The sequence below is a fragment of the Sarcophilus harrisii genome, chromosome 5 (genome assembly GCF_902635505.1).
Source record: "Sarcophilus harrisii chromosome 5, mSarHar1.11, whole genome shotgun sequence".
NCBI lineage: Eukaryota > Metazoa > Chordata > Mammalia > Dasyuromorphia > Dasyuridae > Sarcophilus > Sarcophilus harrisii.
In genome coordinates, this window is record NC_045430.1 from 191,210,425 (window position 1) to 191,232,162 (window position 21,738).

Genomic DNA, 21,738 nt, shown 5'->3' on the forward strand with positions numbered 1-21,738 from the left:
GTTGAGTCAAAAGTGGCTCTTGATAAGGTCCTTCTAAGTTTTGATATGAACGAGTATGGTGATTAGGAATGGCTGTGGATCTGAGCTGGGTAGCCAGGCAATACAATAGAATACCAGGTTTGGAATCAGGAAAACTAATTTGAGTTCAAGTCTGGTCTCAGACACTTACTAACTGTGTGACCCTTACCCCTGTTTGCCTCAGTTTCCTTATCAGTAAAATGAGTTGGAGAAAGAAATGGCAAATCACTCCAGTATTTTTGCCAAGAAAACCCTAAATGGCATCATGAAGAGTCAAAGATGACTGAAAAATGATTGAACAAGTAGGGAAGACAGATGAAGAAAGGGCAAAAGTGCTAAGAGAGGAGCAGAATCTAATATCAGATCAAATAAAATAAAAGGGCAGAGTTTGTGGTTCTCAGAACTATAGAATTTCAAAGACAAAAGAGCCTTGCCAGATCAGTGAATTATAAATTTAGAGCTTTGCGGGATTCTAAATATTATCTATCTATTGTGACCTGTTCCTTTTGCAAATGTGAAAAAATGGAAGTCTTAAAAGACACCAAAAAAAGACACCATGTTCTAAGATCATGAATAAGCTACATATTGGTAGGGTGAGGACCTACATGTTCCTATTCCCATTACAGAAAGGCCTTTGCACTTAACTCATTTGGATAAAAGAGTTAAAAAGATGGAGTAGGGTAAGAATTGAAGATGAGGGGAGTGGAAATGTAATTTCTCTCTGAAATTGGAAGCTAGGGAAGAGAAAAGGAAGACCATGTAGACAAAGTATTTCCCAGTAAAGCCCTTTCCCTCCTATACAAAATACTACAGACAACCTTATAAAGAATATACAGAAGGATAAGGAAATAAAGGTCAGAAATTAGTCTGGTATAGAGATGGAGAGGCAGGTTAGGTCAAAATTTGGGGGCAGACTTGTTAAGAAGTTTAAAGTTTATTTTCCTAGATCCTGGAAAGTCACTAAAATATTTATTAGCACAGAAAGGAAAAAGGGTGTACTTTTTAGGCAACCATGAGAAGAATGTGTTATAATGTATTGAGAAAGTATCTCTCCTCCATTTCTCTGTGAGATATAAAACACCTTATGGGGGTCTATGGGAAATATCACGTCACAGAGAGACACAACCAATTGGAGACCAGGAAGCCTCAGATAATAGCTATATTCTAGAAGCCAGGTGATACTTTGTGCCTTTCTTGTCACCACTATGGATACCAAGCTCTTCTACTATGTGGTTATTTGTGTCCTGAAGGAAGGTGAGTCTTGAGCACAAGTGAGAAATCCTTATCTTGGACTTGCCAGACCTAGCTTCAAACTTTCCTCCTTTAGGACCTCTAGATCTCTGTCTCCTTACTCCACAGGCTTTGCAGATGCTGGAATTTTTCAGACCCCAAGAAGCCTGGTCAAAGAGAGGAAACAAAAGGTGGTTCTGAGATGTGATCCAATTAAAGGACATAATTATGTGTACTGGTATCAATGGCTTACAGGACGAAAATTGACATTATTGGAATATCGTGATGATAAACAAGTCATCCATAGTTCAGGAATATCCAAGCCCTTATTCTTCACTGAGTGGCCCAGGGGCTTACCTTGTAGTCTGATCATCGAACCTGTAGAAATAGAGGATTCAGCCCTTTATTTTTGTGCCAGCAGCTTAACCACAGTGCTGCAAACTAACACCTGTCTATGTACAAATCTTCACCAGCTCAGGAAACAGAAAAATATGTCTATATGGATGGGGACAAATCATTAAGAAAAAATTGTAGGTATCTAAACTAGGTTGTGCTACTGGGTTCCAGGGGAGTTAGAGTGGGAAGTTAAGGAAATGGAAAGGTTTGGGATTCAGCAGAGTGTTAGGCAGTTAGTGTTAGTGTTAGTAAAACAACCTGGTCTGGAGTCAGGAAGACTCACTAATCTTCCTGAGTTCAAATCTGATTTCAGACACTTACTAGCTGTGTGATCCTGGTTAAGTCACTTAACCCAGTTTGCTTCAGTTTCCTTAACTGCAAAATAAGCTGTAGAAGAAAATGGCAAATAATTTTCTGCCAAGAAAACCCTATATGCTATCACGAAGAATTAACTATAACTGGAAAACAACTATACAATAGCCTCAACAAAGAATATTAGACATAGAAACAGATGATCTTCAATAACAAAATCATAGATTTAGAATTGTAAACTACATCAGCAATCAGATAGCCCAGCTCTTTTTTCATACCCAAGTAAACTGAGGCTCAGAGAGATGAAGTGATTTGTGTAAGGCCTGCTAGATAGTAAGTTTGCAAGTCAAGATTTGAACTCCAGGACTCTGATCCCAAATATTTTAAAGGGTTAAATATAAACTGTAAGACTTAATCACCTCATGAAAAGTGCCATTTACATCCAGAAAGAGAACTATGGAAACTGAATGTGAATCAAAGCATAGTATTTTCACCTTTTGTTGTTGTTATTTGTTTGCTTGTTATTGTTTTTTTTCTTTCTCATTTTCCCCCTTTTGATCTGTTTTTTTATGCAGCATGATGAATATGGAAATATGTTTAAAAGAATTGCACATGTTTACTATATTGAATTGCTTGCTGTCTAGGAGAGGTACGGGGAAGAAGGAGGGAGAAAAATTTGAAACATAAGATTTTGCAAAGGTTGAAACTATCTTTGCATGTATTTAGAAAAATAAAATATTATTAAAATCTGAGAAAAAAGAAAGAAAGAATTAAAAACCTGGGCCATCTCCACTCACCCCCCAAATTATTGATTAATTAGGAGAAAAAAGAATTATCAACCCAAATCCACAATTCTAATGATCACTAGTTTGATCTCCATTTTCCTGGGACTGAAAGAGATTGGTCAATATGGCTGGCATACTGAGTAGATGATAAGAATGTGGTAGGACAAGATTCAGAGTTTGACTCAAATGATATCAATGATATAATAAAGGTGCTACTCCTTCTTCCATCTTGGGATGTGGGAATGACCAATAACTCTGTCATCAGTCATTGGGCTTCTAGCTTTCAGTGCCATTGAGAGACTTAAAGTTGTTTATTTTTTTTTTTTTATGGTGGGAGTCTCCAGAACAGAGTATCCCTTTATTTCCTTTGTTTTTCCTCACAGGAGTTCCACAGCAACTTATACTGCCCAGCCATTGTCACAGAAGGCATCAAAAGCTAACGAGACTTTAATCCAACAACCAAAGAGACTCCTAATGTAATCATCTCTAATGGACACTGAATGGTTCTTCCACCTGGATGTTTGGCTTCTGCTTTATCTTTTGTTCTGGAAAGTTTTCTTTTCTTGAAAATGACTAGAGTTATAAAAATTATAATTCCCTATGTACATTAGCATAATGAAATCAGTAATATAAAATTATAATTCCCTCTGTGCATTAGCATAATGAAATCTAGTAATATAATATAAAAATGCTCCATGGGGAGTAGCTATAGCTCTTAGGGAAAGAATTATTTGGAGAATATTCCCTACACCACACATACTATTCATAAGACCTTGAGTACATCAATTCACCCATTTGAATCTCAGTTTTCCCATCAATAAAGTGGGACCATAGTCACATAATCATAAAATCATAGAATTGTTAGAGTCAAAGTAATCTTCAGAAGACGTATGGTGGTAGAGGTTACATGTATTTAAGGCATCTAAGCTGTGATGTGGCTAGAATAATGAGCTCAAAATCAGATAGACTGCTCAAATCCTGCCTCAGATACTTATTCGTTATATGATCTTGGGCAAGTTACTTAACCTGTGTCCACTTCAGTTTTTTCATCCATAAAATGAGGTTAATAATAGTACCTAGTTCCCAGTAAGGATAAAATACGATAATATATATAAAATCCTTTTCAAACCTTAAAGTGCTAATTAAATGCTAATAATTAGGTGGCAGTGGATAGGCCATGAAGATTCATTTTCCTAAGTTCATATCTGACTACAGAAACTTACTAGTTTTGTAATTCTGGGCAGGTCACTTAATTCTGTTACCTCAGTTTCCTCATCTGTAAAATGAGCTGGAGAAGGAAATGACAAACCACTCTAATATCTTTGCCAAGAAAACCCTAAATGCAGTCATGAAGAGTTGAATTAACTAATGAACTAAACAACAACAATGATAATTATGATCAGGGAATTAATATTGGGACTCAAATAAAAATTGATGCTTATTATCCATATGACTTTGGGTAATTGTTTTAGCCTCTCTGAAATGCAATTTCCATTCTGGAAAACAAAGGGGTTCTACATAGAATGTCTATGGTCTTTGAGGTCCATTTCAATTATAAGGACCATTTGTAAACAATAGAACAGGGCAGTATCAATAATGACTGTTATTTGGAACACCAAGTATTACAAAACTTTTTCATTGATTGAGAAAGCCTCAAATATCTTCACCTCAGATTTCAGAAAGTATGACATTCAAGCAAGCAGGAACTTCTCTCTTGCTGCAATCTGTCAAGAGTAAAGGGCTCTCTCTACTGAGTGTCTCCTGGTCTGGGACATAGTAGACAGAGCCAGCTCCCTGGCTCAAACAAGAGAGGTGGCCATCCCTTCAGCAACTTTTTAGTTTCTTTCTACATATAAGGGCAGTGAAATATTTTCAATGAATTGTCTCGTTACATCAAAACCCTTACATTTCCATTTTTTACAGATTGTAATGCAATTTAGAGCTATAAGGAATGTCAGAGACTATCTAGTACATCTCTTTTATATTATAAAAGGAACTGAAGTATCATCAGCCCCTTGCTTTCAAATAGTCTTCTCTACACTATTCAAGATTGTCATTTTATATCTTTTGTTCTTAACACACTCTGAAGTGTCAAGCTGTGCAATCATTTTTCTTGGTCAAGTCTTCCTCTCCAGTGCAGAATCCAAACCAATTTTATATCATTTGAAGTCTACTTCCTATAAACTCAATTTTTAGTAAAATTATCTATTTGTTAGGCAGATTCTCCTAGGCAGAGCTGTTTGTTAACAAATAAAGAAAGGCAAGAGATTCCTTACTATTCTTGCTCCTAATTCTGTCTGTGGGACTGGCATTTCCTCAAATTCTGGGATTTGATACATTTTACAAGAACGATATATTTGAATGTAAGGATCTTACATATGATCAGGAGAGCCAAACTAAATTAACACAAGGTCATTGCAGAAGGGGCACTGATTAAGTTGAGGGCATCAGCTGAAAACGTCAAAAGCATACAACAACTATCTTTTAAGTATTTGAGGAGATGTCATATAGAAGAATTGCATGTGTATTTGCTTGGAAATAGAAAATGGAAAAGGAATAATCAATGGGAGTTAAAGAGATGCAGATTGATTACCCAGAAGACTGGGTTGGGGCTAGAAAAGGTGTGTTTCAAATACTCTTACAAATTATATGACAAAGGCAAACATAACTTTCTTCTCTGGATCTTAGCTTCTTCCCTGTAAAAGGGGTGATGGTGGTCTTCATCATGATAGTCTTAGATTAGGTAATCATGAAGGTTAGAGGGACTCTTCCTGCCTTTATGAGGTATCAGATCCTTCTTCTGGATGTCCCATCTGTTTCTTGGGTACAGGTGAGCTTTGTAGCCATTGAGAAATCTCCAACATGGACTTGGTAAATATAATTATTTACCATTTTTTTTACCATGTTCCTCAGATTCTCTCTTCTTCCACAGGCCTTATGAGTTTGGGGATCACTGAATTTCTCAGGTACCTGATCACAGAGAAGGGATAGGCAGTAGTCCTGGAATGTATCCCTTTATTTCTGGACATCTTTATCCCTGCTAAATCAAAGAAAAGGGGAGGAGACAGTATCTCTTGAACAATAGAGCTCTAAATGAGATTGGATTGATTCTATTCTCAGTTGAATGACTTGAAGGATTATATTCTATCCTGAAGATTCAATATAGATTCTTAAATTCCAGGATATGTTGCTTGGAAATAACAATGGGAACTGTTTTCTGGGAATTCTCATTGACAACTCAGAGGACTTGAGGGAGCCCCGGGGCCCAAGTCATCATTGAAGAAGTAATCAGATGATTCCTGATGGGTTACCATGAATTACTTTGCAAAATTACAATCCAATAAGACACACGGAACTTTAATTTGAGAATTCAATAGTTTTTGGATGTTTTTTTCCTGATTATTTTCTTATTTTGGTGACAATGACTTGAATATTATTGCTTCTCCTCATAGTAACTCTCTGTAACAAAGTCTCAGTTCAAGTTCTCTTAGTACAATTAAAATTGTCTTTTGCAGTTGAGAATTTTTTTTATTAATTTTGTTGCTCATGAAAGGTCCTCTCCTAGTGCTCTTAAGTATAAGCAGAAAAAGAGTGGAAAAGATAACCAGATGTGTTTATTTAGAGTAATTATGTTAGGAGCCATCTCCCTAAATTTCTTCAAAAATAATTCTTTACTAATTTAGCTAATCACAGAAGTTAAGTGGTGCAGTATATACCTATAATTGGGAAGAACTGTATTCAAATTGGGCCTCAGACACTTACTAGATGTCTGGCCCTGGGCAAAGCACTTAACTCTTTGCCTCAGTTTCCTTGTTTGTAAAATGATCTGGAGAAGAAAATGGCAAACTATTCCATTATTTTTTCAAGAAAACTCAAAATGTATCATGAAGACTCAGACAACTGAACAACAAACCAGTTAAATTTAAACATTAAAGATTGCTTCCAAATCATAAATTCTATCTAGCTAACATAGGATAAGTGGATGCTCTTACTGTAGGAGAAAATAAGAAACATGATCTTAAATTGAGGCACAAAAGACAAACCACAAGGGAAATTCAAGAAACTATATTTTATAAAGATAAAAGGAATAAGCATAAATGAGGAAATTGATGAAATGTCAAAAAATCTTGAGATAGTTAAAGTTGAGAGCAACAAACACCTCCAAAATCAACAGCCAAGATGTCAAAGCAATGTCCAGCAAAGTAACTGATGATCAAAAAATAAAATTGGTGAAATTGAACATAGAAAAAAAATGAATGAGTCCAAGAAGTTCAAAAAAGAAACTGCATCTAAAGCCACATGAGGAAGAAATTATGAGGCAATTGAAGGAAAATCTTAGAAGATCCCAACAATGCAATCATTTCTCAGTGTCAGAGTAATCTGGTCACATCTAAGCTTCACACATACCACTGACCTGTGAGAGTGGCAGTGCTGATTTTAAAAACAGATCATATGAGGCTTAAGAGAGGTTTGCAAGTTAAAGCAATAGAATAAGTATCTAACAAATTATCAGAAACAGCTGTCAAGCAATAATTTTTATCTTACCAGAGGTCAAAAATGGAAAGAGAAAGAAAGACCTTAAAAACGAAACCCAATAAGTTACTCGTCTTTTCTCCAAATTTTCCTAAATTTACAGAATTACATCTCTATTGAGATAGTGCACATCATCTTTGCACAAAAGGCAGATTTTACAAGAGACTTTGCCAAAAGATTTACCAAAATCTTGGACATTTGATGAAAAAGTCACTACTTGTCACTTGTCTTAATAACTATTTTAATAACTCCAACCTAGGCCTACTCCCAGAAATAGTTTTCATTTCCATAAATAATCCTACAAAAGAGACTCAAACTCCAAGAGTGAAAAATACAGATTCTCTGTTATATCATGGTGTATAAAATCTCTACTCCTGTACTTACCCTAATAAACTCCATAAAGACAGAGTGTGTCTAATTCTTCTTTGAATCCCTCATATGGCATTAGTAATTACTCAAGCTCTCTCCTACTGTATTTTGTCCAGTGTTCACAAAAATCTATTTCTAAAATGGATTTGAAATAGAAGTGTCATTATCTCTTCAACATGTCTTAGAAAATCATATTCTGGCATCTCTGAGTATATTTTTTTCAAAATAAAACTTTTATCCAAAGAGAAAAAATAAAAGATTACTGTATTATAAAAACTTTGAAGGCACATGTCTTATTTTATTGTTGTATACCCAGTGCTTTGGGTGAAATGTCACTTAATAAATATTTGTTGGATGCAACTGGGTTAAATTGAAAGACTATGTCTTATTTTATTGTTGTATTCCCAGTGCTTTGGATGAAACAATCACTTAATAAATATATTTTGGATGCAATAAATTTTAAAAAGTGATTTTTGTAGAATAAGTTTTAAGAATATAAACATATGTAATTAATTTAGCTCTCATTTTTATAGATTTTTACAAATTAAAATAACATTTTTTCTGATTACAATTAGATATTTTCCTATTCATTAACTTGTTTAATTACTTCTTCATTTTCCCATTAATCACTTTAAAGATGAACACTTTCAGTATTTTTTTATATTTGTCTAAAATTCCACTGAGACACTACTTCCTGATTTCTGAAGTTAATCTCTGTAGTTTTCTTTATAGTAGTTGTGTTTAGAACTCCTAACTTCTTCCTCACTTAATTATTGGAGAGATGCCCCGAAGCTTTGTATCCTATAAGTAAATCTATAACAATAACAAATGTAAAGTGATTTAGAAAGAGAATAGAAACAGAATAAATTAAGAAGAATCTACAAATACACAGTGCTAAATACTGAACTGGCTTTTAAAAGAGATGGAAATGAATTGAGCCTTGATGAATTGCTTAGACTCTTAATGTATTCATATAATCACAGAGCTCAGAGACTGATACCATTTGTGTTCACAAAAGAATTGAAATTTCCCTACCTTGTTCCATAGAAAGTGCTCTTCTCTGGAAGTGGAAGTGACAGAGATAATGACATCAGAGAGAAATCATGCTCATTGAAGCTGGTGATCTCAGATCTCTACTTCCAGATATCAGAGCCCTGAGCTGATGAGATGATGCATTCTTGCTTTGTCTCTGACATGGGCATCAAGTTCTTTCATTGGGTTTCCATTTTTCTACTGGGAGCAGGTGAGGTCTGAGGCCACTCGAAACCCTACGCTTATCAGTTATTGACATTCCTTTCCCTGGCTCAATGCTTCTATCTCTTTCTCATGCAGGATTTACAAATTCTGGGATCATGCAGGTCCCCAAACAGCTTATTACAAAAGCAAGACAGACAGTAACACTGACCTGTGTTCCTCTTTATGGACACTTTGGTCTTTACTGGTATTGACAGATCACAGAGAAGAAAATAGTCACTGGCATATTTCCAGAACAATAAGGCTTTTGATATTACTGGATTGCCAAACGATAGATTCCTTATTGATTGGCCTAAAGCATCACCATCAACACTGAAGATCCAATCCACAGAGCCCTAGGATTCTGCTGTCTATCTCTGTGCTGGCATCTATCCACAGCATTGCAGAGTCAACTCTTTTCTGTACACAACTTTTCTTTCTTTTCCCTCCAAGCTCTTCCTAGTCCCAGACAGGGCTCCTCCCAGTTCCTCCCTCTCTGGAAGAGGAAGTAGGGTTATAGCTTCAACCTCAGTAGCCCTTTGAGAGTGGAGTAGAACATTAACTCTTAAATGTGGGACATTGATGGTTTATTATATGACAACCAAAGTGTCTACCAGCTCTAAATCTCTGGTCCTATGAAATTTTTGCATCATCTCTACAAAAAGTGTTAGGTGCTGGGATTGTGGATTACTCTGTCAAGGGTGGCAGAGTCAGCTCCCAGTATTTTTTAACCACCAAATGCTTTTTATTTGTGATTATGCTTAAAGAATATCCTTTCTTGTATCTTCTCCCTCTCCACTCTCCCCCTTTATCCCAACTTCTTTACACACATTTATTCCTAACACATGCTCAGGTCAGTCTTCTAGAAGCCACTGAATCAATGTCCATCACTACACCCAGAGCCACATTAGGCAGGGGTGACTTTATCTTTGATTCAGTGGGGAATATTTAAAAGATGCCTAACAACACTGCCCATGACTTTGCCCACCTAGTCTACCTTGTGTCATTGGCAACAGGGAGACTTAATCCTCCTTAGCAGGTAAGCTTCATCTTCCTCATAGTCAAACTCAATTAAACTGACAATCTGCTCCTCTCCTAGACACTGCTACTTGTCCCAGGTGCAATAAAAAGTCTGATTGTAGATTATTGAATAATCTAGGATTATTCAATTCACAAATGATAAGTAAGTACTTGCTATGAACAAGAGATTCTACTGGGCATTGAAATGCCACAAATGACTAGAAGTGGGAGTAATGGAGGATAGAAAGGTATCTGGATGGCATAGTAGATAGAGTGTTGGACCTGTGTCGAGGAGACCTGAGTTCAAGTCCAATTTTAGATATTGACTGGCTATGTAACCTTGGACAAGGGACTAATTTTTTATTTGCCTTAGTTTTTTTACTTGTAAAATGAGGAGAGAGACAACATATACTACCCAGGGTTGTTGGGTGGATAAAATAGCAGAGTATTTATAAGGTACTTTGTAAACCTTAAAATGCTATATAAATGCAAACACATGAATCCAGTGAATCCAATGAATCCAAATGAATCAAGTTCTCCGTGTGTGTATATGTCTGTTTCTGTCTCTATCTCCTCCACCCCCAGCTAGGTAGAATTCTTTAATAGAGAGATACCTATTAGGCTCTGGACATGACTACTTTATGAAAATCAATCAATCAACAAGCACCTACTATGTGTACTGATAATACAAAGACCAAGAAAAAAACAGCCCCTTGAAGACCTTATATTATGAAAATGTGAAAAAATATGACTGATTTATATGGGATTTATGTCAAGAAAAAGATTTATAAATACTATGCCATTGATTGCAGTAGCAATTCAGTGAAATATGTAGTATTTGAAGAAGGGGAAGTTATTCTGGATTTATGGAGAAAATATTGACCTTCCTGACTCTGAATAGCTGCCACAAGAGGAAGAATTGGTACAAGTTGAGTTATAATTATGGCAATGCTGAGTAAAATGATGACAAACTTCCACCAGAGAGCAGAAGAGAACATTGGGTAAAATTTACCAAGGAAAAAGAACCGGCATTTCAATTCATCATAGTCTCTCCTTTGAGAAAGGAGTGCAATCTTCCAGAAGATGCTGAGTCTTCTATTCCTTCTAGGACCCAGTATGTGCCAGAAATCTTGGGGATTTGGGGATGAAGTCATGATGGGGTGAAGTGCATGTTTTATATAGAAACTAGAGAGCATTAAGGGAGGGCAATTGTGTGGTAAGGGAGATTTGGATGGCCAGGCCACCAACAAGAGAGAGAAAATGGGGCTTGAGGGATACTAGAGAAATGAGAAATGAGAATGATAGTGAAGAGAAAAAAAATTCCATTATGGATATTTGTCTGATTGCTAGTTTAGATGCCTGCAGTAATTGATGTTGTTCTTTATCTCTCAAGGTTCTGGTCTTGGGGCTCTCATAGCTCAGCAGCCAAGCAGAGATATCTGGAAGAAAGGATCTTCTGCACTGATCCATTGTCAGCAAATTGACAGCCAATTAACTTTTATGTACTGGTATCTTCAGCTTCCCCAACAGAGCTTGGTGCTGATTGCTACTGCCAATAAGGGCACCAAAGCCAGCTATGAGAAGGAGTTTGATGAAGCTAAGTTTCTCATCAATCGCCCAGATACAAAATCCTCTACACTTGAAGTAATTGATTTGGATCCCAAAGACAGTGGCATCTATTTCTGCAGTGCCAGTAACACAGAATGTGACTTGAATGAGACATTAGAACAAGAACCATTTCTCTTTCTCTTCCCACAGCTGGCCTATCTGGGAACCCTGAAGAAGGAGACAAACAACAGTTTTGGCTGAGACAACAAAGTAAATTGTAGAATCAGCAGGTGAAATGGGGGTAGAAAATCTTAATTCATCTGATGAAAAAAGACCACTTACAAAATACTCTTCAGAAAGACTATAAAGTACTCCTAGGAATGTAACATAAATATACCTCATAAAAGAAAGCCCAAGAAACAAACATTATGCAATTCCCCAATAAATAATGGTAATATATATGCATATATATGAACAATTTCTAAAAGAATAATTGCAAACTACCAAAACCCTGATGAAATATTTCTCTAAATATATAATAATGATAAAATTAATTCAAAATGAAGCAATTCTGAGATTCTACTTCACAGTCAACAAATGAGCAGAGATGACAAAAGACAGAAATAGTGTTAGAGAAGCTATGAGAATACAGATGTATAAATATACTATCGATAGAGCTGTAAATTAGTTCATCTCTTCTAGAAAACTATTTTAAATTTTGTGAGAAAAATTAAAAAACTCTTAATATACTCTAACCTAGAATGAGGCTTCTTAGACTTTTTCCACTCCTTTTCTCCTGAAAATTTTTTACATGATACCAGATATATAGGAATATAAAAAAGGCATGCAAAGTAAATGTTTACTGATAATAAATAATTTCATGACCCTTCCATTCAGTTACATGATCTCATATGGAGTTGAGATCCACAATTTAAGAAGCCTAGAGATCTACTACAGTATATATAACCATCTTCCCTGCCACAAGGAAGATAAAAACAATAATGCCAGTTACATTTATACTTAAACATTCACAGCAGTACATATAATAACACAAAATCTGAAGCCAGGTGATTATTCATAAATGAGGGAACTGCTAATGAAATATTTATTGCAGCATAAGAAACTGAGGAATTCCAAGAAATATTATAAGATGAGTTTAGATGAGCTGAGGAATAGTGAAATAAGAAGAAATAAGCAAATAATATACATAGATGCTAAAATAATATACATGAAAAGATCACTAAAGTAAAATTTGAGTAACTATAATAATCAGTGTTGTCTACAGTGTACAGATGATGAAAGACATTTTCAGACATTTATGGGGATTCTAGGTACAGAATTATATATATATGGTCAAGATTCAACTCACTGTTGGTTGGTCTTGCTGAACTTTTGTTGTTCTTGATTTTAAAAGAAGTGTGGGCTTAATGGGTATGTAACTGAAGAGATAAGAAAGAATGTATTTACCTATCCAGATTGGATGTAATAGATAATTACCTTGAACAGAGTAGGGGATTTTTTTTTTAATAAAAATACTGAAAGTATTCAGGAAAAGGGGGTTGGTTGATGAATTGGGATCATAGATGAGATAGGAAGATCCAGGGTTGAAAATACTTGTAGAATGATGAGCTTTCTTATTCTATGAAAATGGAAGAAAGGAGGATAATATGCATGAGATATTAAGAAAATATGAGATTTAGACAATCTAGACCAAGTGATTTTAATCTCAGTAAAATAGAAAATGAGCTATCTTCTAAGAATGAGAGCTGAGAGAGTTGAGCCTAGACTAAAGAATTTATAGTAGTAGGCTTAAGGAATGTAATAGAAAATCATTGAGGTTGACAAAAAGATATTCATAAAGCAATTCAGATCCAAATTACATAAAGGTGTAGTGGAATCAGGAAGTATTATTTCTTCCTTCAGCATTTCATAGCCCAATATCAGGACAGGGGAAAGGAGTTTGCAGGAACCAGGATTAGAGATTATCAGAACAGGGATAATAGAAGGATAAGGGTAAAAGGGATTCAAAGATCATGAAAACAAATTGTTGAAGCAGTAGATTATAGAATAAGACTGAACAAAAAGTAGAATGAGGTAAGGAAAGTAATAGTTACAGAATTATAAGAAATCAAAAAGCCAAAAGTCACCCCAAAATATTTCTATGGTTTCTACTTCACCAACCACTTTATCCTTTCTAATTACAAACAGGTCCAGAATAACAGTTGACCTTAAAACGTTCTCAGCTTTTTAGAAGGATGAAGCTATCAAGACTGGCTTATGGGACTGCTTTTAGTAAATTAAAAAGTTCCAGTAAAAGTTTGGTTATATTATGCCTCCATTCTTGCCTTGTGACCTATTTCTTTTTATGTATAGCAGGTCTGTTGTATATTCCCAAAACAATATTACTTCCATTTCTCCCTCCATTGATCTTCATATGAATTCTCTCCACCATGTTTTCTCCTTTCAACTTAAGGTTGGATTTCCTCATCTGAATTCTTCTTAAGATGTAGCGCTATTTTCATTACCAGGGAGGACTTCTGCTTGGGGTAGGAGCATGGAGTTAGGTGAGTAAATATTGATAGATAAGAAAAAAGGGCACTTTTAAAAAATATTTTTAATACTCAGAAAAATGTGTTATCAACATAAAAAATTATTTCATAGATATGATGAAATACGATGGGATGATAAACATAACTCTGGAAGGATATAGTTGATTCAAAAGGGATATGTGTATGTATATATATGTATATACATATACATATATACACACACACACACACACACACATTAAAAATTAAAGAAAAACTGCTCTATTTGGACGCCCCTTCTGATCTTCAGCTCCCTATAAAACATGGTTGGAGCAAGGATAAGTCCTAAGGATGACTGTCGTATTGGCCACTAGGTGGTACTATGCTTCTACTTCACTCTGGGGTACTGTGAAGAAGAATAGGAAGATGTTTCTGGTTCTGCTGTAGGCAAAAGTCAGACATTACTCAACTGGACCTTGTATTCATGTCTGCATTCAGCCACTCAATCAAATGGAAAGATCCCTGAGAATTTTAAAGCTTCCTACCTACACAAATAGGTCTCAGTTTCATAAGCAAGAATCAATATATATATATATATATATATATATATATATATATATATATAGCTGGTTCTTCAATAAGATCTAAATTTATTTGGGAATTAGTGAATAATTAAAATTGAATATATTAAAATTTTTTCTCATTGAAAAATCTTCACCTTCTATAGGGACCATATACTCTGTCAGTCTTATAGTACTACCTCAGCCTACATACCCTACACCTAAACTCAATGAAGTAAAATTCTCTAAATATTTCTAGAGGTAAACAGTAACAATAATACCCTTCCATTGATGTAATGAGAATGACATTATAGAGAATAAAGAGCCAGTTTTGGAATGGAATTCAAGTGTCTCTGTTTTTCAGAAACATTCTTGTCATATGATCCTTCACTAGCCATATAACTATTCAGTGTTCTACTGTAAATTGCAAAAAAAGTGACAACTTGTATTGGCAGAAAAAAGTTTTAGTGTAATGTTCCTTATACCAGTAAAATATTAGTTTCACTTCCTATTGTATTTCACTGATGAACTCCATCTCTTTTAGGCACTTATAAGTCTTCCAGACTTAAGAGTGTCTATAGTGTTGAAAGCCTAAGAGAGATTGTGATTGGAGAATAATGGTGAGGTCAAAAAGAAATATTTCTGTGTTCAACAAAGTTCACATCCAAGGGTCTGAGAATGGAAGATAATATCTAAAGGTAAGTCTATTTTAAACCACTCCCTTATCTTATGGAGGGCACACCCATCTACTCAGGCTATTCAGTGAGAGCTTTTAGAAAAGTGACATCACAAATAATTTTTGTGTCATGTGCCACTAGTCCCAGTCTATTTACATGCCCAAAGGCAATAGATCTGAGTCAGGAAGATGCCCAATTCCTGGCACAATTTGACAGTGGGCACTGGTCTTCTCTGCTGTGTGGCCATTTGTCTCATAGGTGTAGGTGAGTCCCAGATACAGATGGGCAAATATGTTTTGAATTTTCTATAGCCTAGGCCAAACCTTTTTCTGATGTCTATATCAGTTTCCCTCTTATCTTTTGTCTCTTTTCCCCACAGGCCACATGGATACTGGAGTTATCCAGCACCCAAATTTCTTAGTCAAGGGAAGTGGAGAAACTGTAGTGCTGAGCTGCAACCTCATCGAAGGACATACATATATTTACTGGTATCAACAGGTCCTGAATAAAGAATTAAAATTTCTAATTTCCAGAAGAAATGAACAAATTTTGGATGATTCAGGGATGCCCAAGCATAGATTCTCAACTGAATGGTCCCAAAAGCTACCTGGCATCCTGAAGATCCAACTCTCAGAACCTGGGGACTCTGCCGTGTATTTCTGTGCTAGTAGCTTAGACACAGAGCTACAGATTCAGTTCTTCTCTGCTCAGAAAGGTTAACAAGGACTGGGAGGTTCTCAGAATTAAGCTACTCATTGAGGAAGATGGCAAGCAATCTTGCTTTTTTTTTTTTAGGTGGTTAAATATAGGCACAGAAACAAATTTTTGAATAAAGAAACTATTTCCAATTCACTGAGGAAAAGGTTCTCAGAAATCAAGACAGAAAGCAAACTGTTGTTCAGTCATTTCCAATTTTTTGTGATCCCATTTGGGGTTTCTTTTGGCAAAGCTGCTAAGGTGGTTTGCCATTTCCTTCTTCAGATCATTTTTATAGATGAGGAAAATGAGGCAAACAGGATTAAGTGACTTGCTTAGGATCACACAGATTGTAGTTTCTGAGATCAGATTTAAATTCAGGAAAAGGAGGCTCCCAGATTCCAAAGCTGGCACACTTATCTCTTGTTTCCCTACTTAGCCTTTTAAGCATTTATAACTTGCCATTTATTACTTGCCTACTATATGCTAGGAAATATATTAGACAAAAGAAACTTGTATACAATAGATGCCATATAAATGCTTATAACCTTCTCTTTCCCTCAGAATAATCTTCAATTTATAAATTACCTTTTTAAAATATTACCTAGAACTGAATTCAGTATTCTAGTTAGTCTGGACTACCAGAGAATTCTTTATTTTAATACAATCCAAGTCCACAATGAGCCTTTTTAGCTGCCATAAAATATGACTTGCAGTTCACTAATACTCAGCTTTTTTTAAAAGATGAATTGTTATCTAGTTCCATTTTAGCCAGTGAGCTTTTTTAAGCCCAAGCATTTGAGTTATACTTATGGCATTAAATTTCATTTTATCAGATGTAGCCCAGCATTCTAATCTTTCAAAATCTTTTTGAACTTTGACTCTGTCACTCAATGGGCAAATTATCCCTCTTAGCTTTGTGTCATTTAACGATTTGATCCAAAGGTCATCTATATCCATATCTACATCATTGATGAAAAATGTCAACAAGCATAGTCCCAAGCATGGAGCTCTGAGGTATTCTAACACAGACCTCTCAGTTTCACCTTCCTTTTCTGTAAAGTAGGGTTTATTATAATAGTATATATTTCTCAAAGTTATTGTGGGAACCACATGAGAAAACAAATCATGTAATTTGTAAACTATAAAGTAAGGTACAGATACTTGCTATTATTGAAAGGATGGTAAATGTCTTTGCCAGATGCAATGGTGCTAGATACAGAGACTCTCCTAGCATCCACCATACCTTCGCCGTCACCTTGGGAAAATCAGTATATGGAATCATGTATGATCTATCAATCATTTATGGTTTGATGTCCATTCATAAGATTTCTGGTGGAATTCTCTGGGGCTGTGTGTTTGAATCTGAGTTTTTAAAAATTTTCATCAATGACTTGGATAAAGGTATAGATGGCATTTGTATCAATAATCATTATATTCTTTTGTAATGGAGGTGGAGTGGAGTGGGGATGGAAAAACCTGCTGGACTTCCAGACTCCAAAGCCATCATCCATAAGGATGATGGAGGATGGAGAAGTAGGAGATACCAGACAAGTTTTCAGCCACAGGTTCAGTACAATGAAATTTATGTTAGCACTATAGTACTTTCAGTTAAGTCCCTTTAGTGAACCAGAATCAGAACCCAGAGCCTAATGGAGCTCTTAGCTTCTGAGGTTCACATGTCAGCACTTGCAATAAGGCCTCCCATTTTGAGCAGGAAATGTACCTCTCCAGATATGGAGGGAGCTCTCTGGACTCTGGGTGTTGAATGATAGAGTGATGTCACTGGCAAAAGTCATCAGTGAGAAAAAGTTAGCCACACAACTTACTTTTTTCCATTTTCTGAAGACTGGTGGTTTGAACTGATGAGATGGTCCCTTCCTGCCATGACTCTTCCATGAGCATCAGACTTCTTTACTGGGTGGCCATTAGTCAAATGGGAATGGGTGAGTTTCAAATTATGGGAAATCTTTATTCTGGACTTCTCTCCAAGTTGGTTCTAACTGGGTTCTACCTTGGGGATTTTGTCTCTTTCCACAGGCCTTACAGCTGTAAAAGTTACCCAGATCCCCAGGTATCTGGTCATAAGGAAGGGCCAGAATGTGACCCTGAAATGTGATCCCATTCCTTCACACACTGCCCTGTTCTGGTACCGTCAGACTCAAAGTCAAGAGCTGGAGTTTCTCTTCTTTTTCCAGAACAATGCAGAAATGCTGAAATCAGAGTTATTGTTTGCGAAGAGATATTCAACTAAATGGCCCAAACAGTCTTTCTCCAGCCTTAAAATTCACTCCCTGGAGTCAGAGGACTCAGCTTTGTTATTCTGTGCTAGCAGTTTATACACAGTGTTACAGAATCATCTCATCTCTGTATGCAAATCCTCATACATTTTGTCATTTCCCCAGACTCCCAACAGTCTCCCCAGGAGCCCTCAACTTTTCTCTCTTTACAGAAAGATGTAAGGTTGCAGCTGCAGATATCTATCTTGAATGACGAAGATAGTCATTATTTTTTAAAATTTTTATTCATGAAATTAAACAAGCATTTCCATAACATAGTATAATTAGGAAAAAAAGATTGCACATGAAACTGCAAATCTATTATGTATAGCTTGCTATTCCTTTTAAATATATGATAAAGTCATCATGAAAGTTCCTTTCTTTTTTCCCTTTTTCTCCTTCAACACCCAAGAAATGGCTACTGTTAGAGACAAATATGCACATAAGAAAAATCATTCTATACACACTTGTATATATGTCAGTTCTTTCTCTATGCAGATTGCATCTTTTGTAGTTAACTTGAGTATTTATAATAATCAAAATGACTTATTCGCTTAAAGTGGTTCTTCAAACAAAATTTTCTTCTTATAGTCCTGCTCATTTTATTCTTCATGATTTCATAGATGTCTATTCATAGTTTTCTCAGACCACTGAGTTCATAATTTCTAATGGTACAACAGTGCTCCATTACATTCATACACCACAATTTGTTCAGTCATTTTCCAATTGATGGTCATCCCCTCACTTTTCAATTGTTTGCCATCCCAAAGAGAACTGCTATAAACATTTTTGTACATGCGGGTCATTTCCCCCTTTTAATGATTTCTTTGGGATACAGACCAGTAGTGTTATTGCTAGATCAAAGAGTATGCACAGTATTCTAACCCTTTAGTTATATAATTCCAAATTGCTCTCTAGAAGGAATGGATCAGTCCTCAATTTTACCAGAAATACAGTAATGTTCCAATTTTCCCAAATCCTTTCCAACATTTACCATTTTCCTTTTCTGTCAATCTGAGAGGTGATACTTCAGAGTTATTTTAATTTGTATTTTTTTCTAATCAAGAGTGATTTGGAACATTTTTTCATATGTGAAGTCACTAACACTTAAAGTTCCAGGATGGAAAATGTTAGATGACAATGAGTCCTGGAATGGCTCAGACAGCTTAGGGTACATGATAACAGCCTGTAATTATTCAGCTGCAGTTTGCAAAGTACATTACACAGACTATCTCATTTGACTCTCACAACCCTAAAACAAAAGGATCATTACCTTTGTCTTCTAGCAAAGGAAACTGAGGCTGAGAGAAGTTTAAAGAGGGTATGACTAGCAGGCGTATAGGGCAAATTTTGAACTTAGAGTTTATGGACTTCATGACCTTTTTCCTAAAGTATCTAAATTGGTACTCAAAGAGCTGAGGCTGGGAGAGAGAAATCTGTTTCCAAAGTGGAGCCGCAAAGAATTCATTAAATAACTATAACATCATTCATCAACCATTAATTTACTTAATTTAACTAATCAACCAACCATTTATCAATCTCCACTGGTATTTTTAATTCAATTCAAATAGAAAATTCAATTAAAATCATATCTCAAGAATATTCTATGTTCCAAGCATTGTTCTTTTGTTAGGAGAAAATGTCAGTTTCTTTCCTCAAAATTTATAATCTAATGGTTGGAGGTATGGAGGATAAAATTTGTGTAAAGCATGTACTGGGTAAGACAGTTTAAATAGAAAGAAGAGATTCTGATTGTTTTGAAAAATTTAATAGGGCGTAGATCACTTTTCAGGATAGCTAAGTGATGCTAGGGAGATAGAATACTGGACCTAGAATCAGAAAGGACTCATTTTACTAAGTTCAAATCCTTTCCCAGACATTTACCAGTTGTGTGACTTTGGGCAAGTTGCTTAGCCCTGTTTGCCTCAGTTCCTCATTTGTAAGATGAGCTGGTGAAGGAAATGACAAACTGTTCCAGTCTCTTTGCCAAGAAAACCCCAAATCAAGCTCCAAAGAGTTGGAAACAACTGAAGAACAAATACTTGAGTTATGTTTATGACATTAAATTTCATTTTTATTAGATGCAGCCCAGTGATTTAACCTTTCAGAATCTTTGAACTCTTACCATCCAGTCCTCAAGCTATCCCTCTTAACCAGTTGATCCAAAGGTCATCTATACCTATATCCAAGTCATTGATGAAAAATGTCAACATAGATCCAAGCATAGATCTCTGAGGCTTTTTAAAAGAGACCTCTCTCTGCCTCAGCCTTCCTTTTCTGTAAAATGGGGATCATGAAAATAGTACCTACTTCCTAATGTTATTGTGAGGACCACCTGAGATAACAGATTATGTAATTTGCAAACTGTAATGTAATGTCTGGACCAGCTCCCTGGAGGGCCTCAGGATCAGTCAGAGTCAGGATTAATCAAAGTTCTTGGTTTTTAGGGGGAGAAGTAAAGGGGGCAGGCAAATTGCCATACGGCTTGCCAAAGATGTATCCTGGATTCTAAAGTCTGGAGTCTGGAGTATCTTTTCTTTGCAAATCTGTTGTTCAAATAGTCCCAATGTTGTTATTTTTTATTATATACCACTTCTATCACAATCATTAACCAACATAATTCAAGCATTAAGAAATAATATTTCCATTAATTTTGAAAAAAAAAAGCAGACCCTTGAAATGAAGGAGAAAAGCCAAGAAACATCATGTGGTTCCATCACTGATTGTGCCCACCACTGAAAGAGCATGGCAGTTATGGCGATTGACTCATGGACAGCAAAAATTGTTAATGAGACTAATGCAGGACTTCAAAACCCTCAGGAATCACTGGAATCCCTGAGACATGATAAGATTGTTGTAGGACTTGAAAACCCTCAAGAATCATTGGATTTTCTGAGAAATGATAAGACAGTTTCAGGACTTCAAAATCTGCAGGAATCATTGAATTCCCTAAAACATAATAAGATTGTTGCAGAACTTCAAAAACTTGTAGGGATCATTGGATTCCCTGACACATGTGACACATGAAGTAATGGACGATAGATTGGTTTTGGACTGTCTTGGTTGCGGAAGGAGGCATATGTGTGATTGTTGTTTACATACCCTCCTTCTAGGACTTCTGGAAAATATTACACCACCATGTCGATTCATATTGTTTGTTATATCACTACTTGCATGTACAATTCATGTTTGTTACACCACATTTAACCTGCACCAGTGGTGAGGAGAGCTATCACATTACCATCTCATCTAAATATGTATATAGAGCTATTATCTGACATCGAATAGGTAACTAGCCTTGAGTGTTCTGCTGTCTGATTCAAACATACCTTTTCGGAGTTTCAGCCCTCTACAATAATGCACAGATACTAGCTATGGTAAGATGATAAATGTCTTTGCCAGACACACTGTTAGTGCTAGGTACAGAGACTCTCTCAGCATCCACCATACTTTCAGCATCACTTTGGGGAATTCAGCACATGGTATCATTCATGATCTATCAGTCATTTATGGTTTGATGTCCAGTCATGAAGAGATTTCTGGTGGAATTCCCT

The 21,738-nt window shown here is 35.9% G+C and overlaps 1 gene segment (V, D, J or C); it reads left to right on the top strand.

The window, feature by feature from the left end:
• Positions 1 to 15,388: 15,388 nt before the first annotated feature.
• On the top strand, positions 15,389 to 15,976 carry LOC100935664. The segment is given in 2 exon segments: positions 15,389 to 15,473; positions 15,589 to 15,976. Coding segments are annotated over 2 exon segments (417 nt in total).
• The last annotated feature ends 5,762 nt before the right edge of the window (positions 15,977 to 21,738 follow it).